Source organism: Octopus bimaculoides, chromosome 17 (assembly GCF_001194135.2).
Source record: "Octopus bimaculoides isolate UCB-OBI-ISO-001 chromosome 17, ASM119413v2, whole genome shotgun sequence".
Lineage (NCBI taxonomy): Eukaryota > Metazoa > Mollusca > Cephalopoda > Octopoda > Octopodidae > Octopus > Octopus bimaculoides.
Genome location: NC_068997.1, coordinates 46,138,795 through 46,148,558, shown reverse-complemented (window position 1 = coordinate 46,148,558; position 9,764 = coordinate 46,138,795). Strand labels below are relative to the sequence as shown.

The 9,764-nt window shown below is 36.7% G+C and overlaps 1 protein-coding gene across 3 annotated transcripts in view; it reads right to left on the bottom strand.

The window, feature by feature from the left end:
• LOC106868920 (scaffold attachment factor B2) overlaps positions 1–9,764 on the bottom strand; it is a 32,837-nt gene that overhangs the window by 11,926 nt on the left and 11,147 nt on the right. For all 3 annotated transcript variants that reach the window (XM_014914381.2, XM_014914382.2, XM_014914383.2), the window contains exons 3-7: positions 9,170–9,195; positions 8,763–8,814; positions 7,765–7,796; positions 5,668–5,880; positions 5,065–5,098 (exon numbers count right to left, since the gene is read on the bottom strand). In XM_014914381.2, coding sequence (XP_014769867.1) covers positions 5,065–5,098; positions 5,668–5,880; positions 7,765–7,796; positions 8,763–8,814; positions 9,170–9,195 — 357 coding nt within the window. The remainder of the gene's footprint in view (positions 1–5,064; positions 5,099–5,667; positions 5,881–7,764; positions 7,797–8,762; positions 8,815–9,169; positions 9,196–9,764) is intronic.

Below are 9,764 nucleotides of genomic sequence, written 5' to 3'. Positions count from 1 at the left end.
ATATATATATATATATATATATATATATACACACACACACACATACTACTTCTCTCAAATATACACATGTACATGTATATATTTGTGCATGTGTGTGAACCATGTGTCTTCACAGGGTCAATGCTTGAGCAACTGTGATGTCTTACTGTAAATGACGTGTTGTAAACTGGCAGTTATAAAACTGTGAGATCTAAGAAGATAAAACATATTTTACTTGTAAAACAAGTAAGGAATAGGAAAAAGAAAGGCACCTGGCCATAGAAAATTACTTCAGGAGATCACATCCAATCTATGTCAGTGTAGAAAAACTGGGTGTAAAAATGATAATGCACACCACTCATGCAATAGCTCGTAATTGATCAGAGAAACAATAAAAATGGTTGTGGCAAGATTTAAAACCCATGATCAAGTCATCAGTTGTTCAGATAACTAACATCTCAGTTGTTGTGCTTCATATATCCATCTTCTTCACTCACTGTCCCTGGGAGGGTTATGGGGAGTAGAGTCCTCAGGCATCTGCAACTATCAGTATCCCTTTCTGGCTGGATTCCCAAGTGTGACTAGCTGAGACTTAGCCAACCATCACATTTACTGTCTATGCCTCGGACCCCCATTGGTTGACTTGGTTTGAAGAATCCATTTTGCAATTCTTTTCTATAACACACTAATTACATGTCCATAGAACCAAAGCTGTGACTCTCAATAGGAGGAAGTAGCAGCATGACCTAGACAGACACCCAAGCTATGCACCCTGTCAAGTAACATTACTCAAGAGATCCTTCAGAGGAACCCCATAAGGACTAGAGCATTCTGTAGCTTTAAACAGAAGAGAGCTGAATATGTACTAGAAAAAAATGTCAGCCAGATCCATGAATGTAGAGCTTTTCTCCACACCTAAATTAAGTGAAGCCTATAGAAGTGTCCTACTCAAAGATAAGGAAATACCCACTGAAGATTTGAAATTTTGAATTAAGTTGGTATTTTCAATGTCTTATCTTGTCAGTTATTCTGTATCTAGGCAAATGCATGCAAACACACACAGAGAAAACTGTCTGAATTGACATAAACCCCATTTGTTTTATTTCTTGAGTGTGTTCGTAGAAATTAGTTATAAATTTACCTTGAGTCTGATTTTTTATAGATTATTATGAGGACCAAAACTTTACTTGAATTGCAAAAGCAAGTCCTAGCGATCCTTTCTGAATAAAATCAAATTATGCATCTGTCGAATAATGTCTATAGCAAGGCCTGGACTGCATGGTTTAAAAAGTTCACTTTGCAATGATGATTGCATGTCCAATCCCATTACACAGCAAATCGGGCATATTTCTACTATTGGCTCTTGTTGATCAATACTTGTGAGTGATATTTGTAAATGAAACCACAGTGAAATCCACTGTATGGTGCAAATATGTGTGTTGTCACATCACTGATTATAAAACAAAATTTTAAAAAATGGAATCATATGGCATTAATGGAGTCAATCAACAAAATAAGTACCGAGATTACTGTTATCAATTAAAAACTTTTGAGACAGTGCTCCTGTACGGTTGTAGTTCAAAGTGCAGGGTGTCCAACATTCATAGAAGGCTATAGGTTGTTTACAGAGATGATACCACTGTCAAGACCAAAGTGTACAGATGGATGAAGAAGCTTAAAGGAGAGGAAGCCAGTACTGAAGACAAACTACACAGTGGGAGACCATCAGCTGCAACCACTGACAATAAGCAATAGTGGGAGAACAAATGAATGAGTCATAATCTGTGAGGTTGCTGCACAACTGAATTGCAGTCACAATATGACACAGGAGACAGGGGACGACCAACTTGAAGGAGAGAAGGATAGAATTCTGATTTGATCAGCTGGAAGTATTTCAAGCCAATGAACATGTTTTTTTTTTCCAGATCTGATGATAGGGGAAGAAATGTAGACATAACTTTATGATGCAGAAATGAAGGCATCACACCTCTTCTCCAAGGTATAAGAAGTTCAAGAGACAGCAATCAGCACAGAAAGCGACTAACTTTTGGGGGTGAAAGAGTATCATTTTCCTTGATCTTTCTGGAATTTTGGTGTACCATCAACAAGTGGTACACTGTAAAACTCAGAAAGCTTAGAGAAGCGACAAGGAGGAAATCACTGAACCAGAATCTGAGAACAATCCACATTCACCATGGTAATGTAGGACCATACACATCTTTGGCATCTGGTACCTTCTGCCTTCCACATATTTAGTCCAATGAAGAAGTCTTCATGAGCACAGGCAAGGTAGAAGTAGTTGAAGGCGGCGAGCTGGCAGAATTGTTAGCACACTGGACGAAATGATTAGCGGTATTTTGCCGACCGCCACATTCTGAGTTCAAATTTCGCCAAGGTCGACTTTGCCTTTCATCCTTTCAGGGTCGATAAATTAAGTACCAGTGAAACACTGGGGTTGATGGTAGTTGACTAATCCCCCTTGCCAGAATTTCAGGCCTTGTGCCTATAATAGAAAGGTAGGCGTGGTTGTGAAGAAGTGTGCACAATAATGCACACCTGAATTTTTTCAAAGTAGATTCAAGAGTTGGGGCGCAGTGAGGATGTACATGCATAGCCTGTGGTGGAGACTATGTTGGGTAGTGGCTTTATATAAAGGAAGAGTTACTCTAACAACATGTGAGATTCATACGACCTAGAAAAGTTAATAGAAAAATTTATGTTTACTTTAAATTAATTTGGAGAATACTTAAATATAGTTACGACAGCCTTTGCAAATGGATTTAACAGACAGAAACTGAAGAAGGCCATCATATGTATCTGTGCAAGTGTGTATGTGTGTGTGCCTCCTTGGCATCATGTGATAATTATAAACATATGTCACCGTCATACAAGCATTGACATTTGCTTCCAAAGGGAAATATTACATTGTTTGGGAAACAAATAAGGATGATTGAGGGCAGGTAGGGCATCCAGCTGTAGAAAATTAGAAAATCTGCCTCGACAAATTCCATCTGATGCATACAAGCATGGAAAAGTGGACATTAAAATGATTATATATATATTTCTAATGTTGATTTACTTTTTACAAGTTCAGAAGTAATAACAGGTTTCTCTAAGGTAATTAAGTCACATTTATGATCGACAATTACATGATTATTAGACCATTCGTTAATAATTTGGAACACTGGAAGTTCATGGAAATCATGCAAATAGCTGAAGTTTCTTTACACTTTTCGCAAAACCTCATGTTTTTTACACACCGCATGCATATAACTGCTACCATCATTCTGTGGAAATTCCATTGAATTCCAACAAGTAGTTTTCAAGTAAAATTTTTAAATGTTATGTCATTAATAATTTGAAACCCAGTGTGTGTGTGTATGTGTGTGTGTGTGTGGATATGTTTTTTCTGTGATGGTTTTTGTTAAGCAGCATCGATTTTTACAATTCTGTAAATAATAATGATAATAGTATTTTATAAGCTTGAAGCTTATAAAATACTATAATATATATATATATAGGTACATAAACATATATGACTGCATGGGAATCAAAACTGATTATTCTTAAAGGGGCGGGGCAGGGAATTTGCTTTCACAATCTTGCATTAATTCTGGCAATTTTCAATATCAATTACATTCACTGAAGTTTTGCAACACTACAGGGGTACTATAGCCTTTCCATCACCAACTTTAATAGTAGCTCTCAAAATTAAAAACTTGTTTTTCAAACCCTTATTCTATCCCATATTTCAGAGTTCCGAAAAAAAAAAAAAAGTCAAAACCATGAACACTTAGCAGACAATCTTGCAATATTGTCTTCATAGAGACACACGTATTGGTATGTTGTTAAGAAATTTGCATGCCAACCACATTTTGGGTTCAGTTCCACTGCATGGCACTGTAAACCCAGACCAATTAAAGTTTTGGTAGTGGATTTGGTAGACAGAAACTGTAAGAAGACCATGAGGTGTGTGTGTGAGAGAGAGAGAGAGAGAGATAATATGTGTGTGTGTGTGTATATTTGTGTCTAGTTGTCTTGACATTGTGTAACAGTTGTGAATGAGTGTCACTGCCATACAAGGAATGTCATTCATTTGCAATATTTTGCAAGAACATGACTAGCCATGGCGAAATATTACATTGCTTGGTAACAGGTGAGGATTGGTGACAGGAAGGGCATCCAGCCATAGAAAATCTGTCTCAATAAACTCAGTCTGATTCATGCAAGTATGGAAGAGTTGACATTAGAATGATGATTCAAGGGATGATACACAGAGATGATTATTTTCTCTAGCTATATAAAGGGATTTTCAGCTTACAAAAGGACATTAATCAGAGAACAGTTTGGTAAATGTCAACAGCTAAGTATATTGATTCATTGAGAGATAAATACCCTGAACTGAGACAGTGAAGTACCAGCAACAGAATATAAACCTTTTATCCTTCAGTCTGTAAGCTAACAGCTCAGCCAATTCATCATCATCATCATCATCATCGTTTAACGTCCGCTTTCCATGCTAGCATGGGTTGGACGATTTGACTGAGGACTAGTGAAACCAGATGGCTACACGAGGCTCCAATCTGATTTGGCAGAGTTTCTACAGCTGGATGCCCTTCCTAACGCCAACCACTCCGAGAGTGTAGTGGGTGCTTTTACCGGCACGAAGGCCAGTCAGGCGGTACTGGCAACGGCCACGCTCAAAATGGTGTATTTTATGTGCCACCCGCACAAGAGCCAGTCCAGGGGCACTGGCAACGATCTCGCTCGAAAGTCCTTACACATGCCGCGAGCACAAGTGCCAGAAAGGCGACGCTGGGCACAGGTGCCATGAACTTTCTTCTAATACCAACATACACTAGAGTAGCAGTTTATACACTGTATACTGAACTAAAAGTTCATATGGACCTTTATTAACAACAAATGCGTCATTGGTAAAAAAAGACAGTTCGAATATTGTATCAAGAGTTGTGTTTCATTATTTTCATTGAGAGAAGGACAGGGACTCAACAGGTGATATGAGATCAACCAAAATATTCAATAAGCAAATTATTTTAGAAAATTTGCTGAAAATGAATTACATACCCATGGCATTCTTTAATGGATCATCAGATTCTTCCTGAAAAATGAAGATACAAAATGTCTTACACGACTAACAACAACAAATGAAAGAAAATACATAGAGTAGTATTACTTGTTCATCTTAATATCAACCATTTTGAGCGTGGCCGTTGCCAGTACCGCCTGACTGGCCTTCGTGCGGGTGACACGTAAAAGCACCCACTACACTCTCTGAGTTGTTGGCATTAGGAAGGGCATCCAGCTGTAGAAACTCTGCCAAATCAGATTGGAGCCTGGTGTTGCCATCCGGTTTCACCAGTCCTCAGTCAAATCGTCCAACCCATGCTAGCATAGAAAGCGGACGTTAAACGATGATGATGATGTTGACGATAAGTGAATCAAGCTATTTTGTTCTCAAATAGTTTTCAGATTGGAATTTGTAAATGATTAACTTTAACAAAGACAAGTAACTACTGAACTGTGAAGTAAAATTATTTCCATCCATATTATTAAGTTAAATCTCATGCCTAACACTAATTATCAATTATGAAGTAAAAGCATATAAATTTCCACTGAAACAAGTAATGTGATGTAGCTAATGTATTAATTTAAAACAAGTCAGTTTACCTGCAGAGCAGCATCAGTTTCTTTTTTAGTGGCAGGTAGCTCTTCCACAAATTGGTCTTTATCAAAGGTGTCATTTCTCAACATATCTGATGGTTTGGTATCACTTGAAAATAGTTGATTTTTAGAAAGATCTTCCACAGAAGTTTTTCCAGGGAGCAGAGAGTCAGTATCTGGATTTGTGTTTGAAAAGACACCAGATGTCTCTGCAGCTTTCTGAAAATTAAAACACAGCAATTATAACGAAAGAAAGCCAACTAGAATATAAATAAATAACTTATTAGATCTTAAAGAAAAGATTATTTAACTAAAGCTGAAATTTTTATCATGTCTCTTAATTCTGTTTTATATTTTAGAGATGAAGAATTCTGTATATTATTTACATTGGACAGATGTGTGTCCTCATCCTGTTTGTTGTTACCACAATGTTTCAGCTGATTTACTCTCCAGCCTCCATCAGGTGTCCTGGTACAATTTTGAACCCAACCCTGGGTTCTCATTCCTAAGGTATTTTTTATATAAAATTCACTCTATAATTGCCCACAGGCACATAGCATAATGGCTAAGAGCACAGGCTACTAACCTCAAGACTCCGAGTTCAATTTCAGGCAGTGCCATGAATAATAATAATAATAATAATAATAATAATAATATCAGCAAAAAAAAAAAAAAACTTAGGAATGCAAACTCAGGGCTAGGTTCAAAATTCTACTAGGACACCTGATGAAGGCTGGAGAGTAAATCAGATGAGGACACATATCTGTCCAATGTAAATAATGTCTCTTAATTGTATTTCATATTTTATTTGAATCTACCAACTTAAATTCACAGCTATCTTCACCAATGAAAACATTTCATTGATGAATAGGTTAAAGTTACCATTCAGACTACACCACCATAAGTAATTGACCATCCATACATTCATCTCTGCCCATTATTCCTGGTAGGATCATGAGGTTAGAGTCCTCAGGTACCTCCTCTATAGGGTCCTATCAAAAGCAACATCTTCTGGTTGGATCCCTAAGCACAGCCAACTGAGATTATCTTTTACTTGTTTTAGCCATTAGACTGTGGCCATGCTGGGGCACCGCCTTGAAGAATTTTTAGTCAAATGAATCAACCCCAGTGTTTATTTTTTTAAAGCCTAGTACTTATTCTATCGATCTCTTTTGCAGAACCACTAGGTTATGGGAACATGGACACACCGGTTGTCAAACAGTGGTGGGGTACAAACACACACACACACACATATACATGACAGGCTTCTTTTAGTTTCCATCTACCAAATCCACTCACAAGGCTTTGGTTAGCCTGATGCCATAATAGAAGACATATGTGCCGTGCAGTGGGAAGCAAGTCTCTTACCACACAGCCACATCTGCAACTGGATATTATCCAACCATGTCATTCTTGGTCCACCCTCACCTTAGGCCTCCTGCTGGTTGGCTCAGCTTCAGGGATGTGTCTTGCAACTCTTTCTTGTGACATTCTAATCCCATGTCCAGAGCTGTGACCTTCCAATGCAGAGAAGCAGCTGTCAACCTGGAGAGATTCCCTGATCTCCAAACAGCATATCCGGTTGAGCAACATTACTCCAGAGAGCATTCAGAGAAACCCCATTTTGCAGGAGATAAGTAATTGACAATACTGAGAATTGACAACTATGAAACAGGAAGTGAAATAGTGATATATATATATATATAGTGAATCTAGGTCACCACAACAACTTTCACCAAATAACACAAAGAAAATGGAAAATATATCATATGTCATTGTCACTGAATACTTTAATATCAGGTAGTGAGCCATGGGTAAACCAGACCCACCCACTACTTGAACCTACATCACAGTTTATGATTACTCAAATCTCATCACCCTTCTGAACAGTCAAATATGTCTCCAAATAAGAGTGTTATAATTCAGAAAGTAGCTTTTATATTTTTGGCACCATGACAAAGTAAATCATCAACTTCTTATGACAAACAATGGAATAAATGATGAGCACCACTACCAACAGATGACATGCTAATTACTAACAAATGGAAGATAAACAGAAGAAATTAAACTAATTCATAAAAAAAGATCACAAACTTCACCAACCTCATCCATGTTGTCTGCAGTTAATTCAGTTTCTGGAAATTAATATAATTAATATAATTAATATAATTAGCTCAGAGATATTAATTAGTTACGTATATCATTACATGACAAAATACTGTATCACACATCTGAACACAAAGTAAAATAGTTTAACACAGCCAGGTCAGATAAACACACCACTATAACATATTCAATTGTATATTAGATAGTCATAACACCACAGAACATGTTGCTGTTTTAGGATTACTTATCATGTTAACATATGTGCAGATATGGCTGTGTGGTTGAGAAGCTTGCTTCCCAACCGTGTGGTCTCAGGTTCAGTCCTACTGCACAGCACCATCAGCAAATGCCTTCTGCTACAAGCCTTGGGCCAATCATAAGCCTTTGAATGGATTTACAAGAAAGAAATTGAAAGAAGCCTGATGTATAGATATATGTTTGTCTGTGCATGCATGTGTATTGAACCCTTGATTTGTCATCACTTGATGGGTGTCACCTGTGTTAGTGACACATTAAAGGCACCTGTGTTGGTGACACATTAAAAGCACCTGTGTTGGTGACATCTTAAGGGCACCCATGCTAGTGATACATAAGCCACCCAGTACATTCTATGAAGTGGTTGTTGTTAGAAAGGTTATCCAGCCATAGAAACCAAGCCAAAATAGACTGGAACCTGGTGTAGCTCTCTGGCTTACTAGTTCTAGTCAAACTGTCTAACCTATGTCAACATGGAAAATGGATGCTAAATGACGATGTTGATAGGAGAGGAACTTGTCAGCTCAGCAGACTGAGGCAAGTAGTTTGCTAGTCCAAAATTAAATTGTCGTGACTGACATATTTCTCAGTGTCATCACCAATGCTGTTACTGGAATCAGCAATGGAATTTTAGAATTTTAGATACCCTCAACAACACTAATCAATATAGACACATATTCACACAGGGACATATATAACATCTATGTTTAACTTTTTAGTTGTAGACCTGTGATACTTACGAAGAACATCTGTAGGTTCACTTTCTTCCTGAAATTTATCTTCACTCAAAACCTAAAAATGTTAAAATTTAAAATAAACTTACAGAAACCTCTGTATAATCTGTTATATATAATAAGAATAGGGAAGAATGAAAAGAAAAAGAATGCTATAAGAAAATTGGGGAAAAAACATTACATATAAAACCATGATCAAACGTCATTGGTTTAAGTGTAATTTAGCTAGAAGAAAGATTACTCAACAAAATTTTCTTGGTGTATTTCATATAATTCAGTTTGAGTAGTGCTACAGTGAAGATAATTAGGGAGAGGGGAAAAAGCTATGAGGAATAAAGGGCTAAAAGAAACTACAGTGAAGATAATTAAGTGAAGGGTTGAGAAAAACCAGGATATAAAAACAACATTATTACCTTATTTTCTCCCAAGTCAGTTGCATCTGAAAAATAGAAATAAACAATAATAATATTGATCCTTTCGCATTTAAACCAGCCACATCCGGCCCAAATATTCTATGTGTTTTATGTCAAAACTGGTTAGATCCAGATTCTTAATTCTTAATCTACCAGACGTCATTCTAAAAATAAACAATAACATGAATGAAACCGTAAAGCTGTGAGATAATGCAGGATGAATTCAAAAGAATCTGGATAAACAAGACATTACATTTGACAGAATAATCTGAATGCTACAAAGTTAATGGTTTCAAACTTTAGAAGAGGCTGCAATTTTAATAAATTTTAGACAAGGCTGCAATTTTAACAAATTTTAGACAAGGCTGCAATTTTAACAAATTTTAGACAAGGCCTGCAATTTTAATAAATTTTAGACAAGGCTGCAATTTTAAAAAATTTATACATGGCTGCAATTTTAACAAATTTTAGACAAGGCTGCAATTTTAACAAATTTTAGACAAGGCTGCAATTTTAACAAATTTTAGACAAGGCTGCAATTTTAATAAATTTTAGACAAGACTGCAATTTTAATAAATTTTAGACAAGGCTGCAA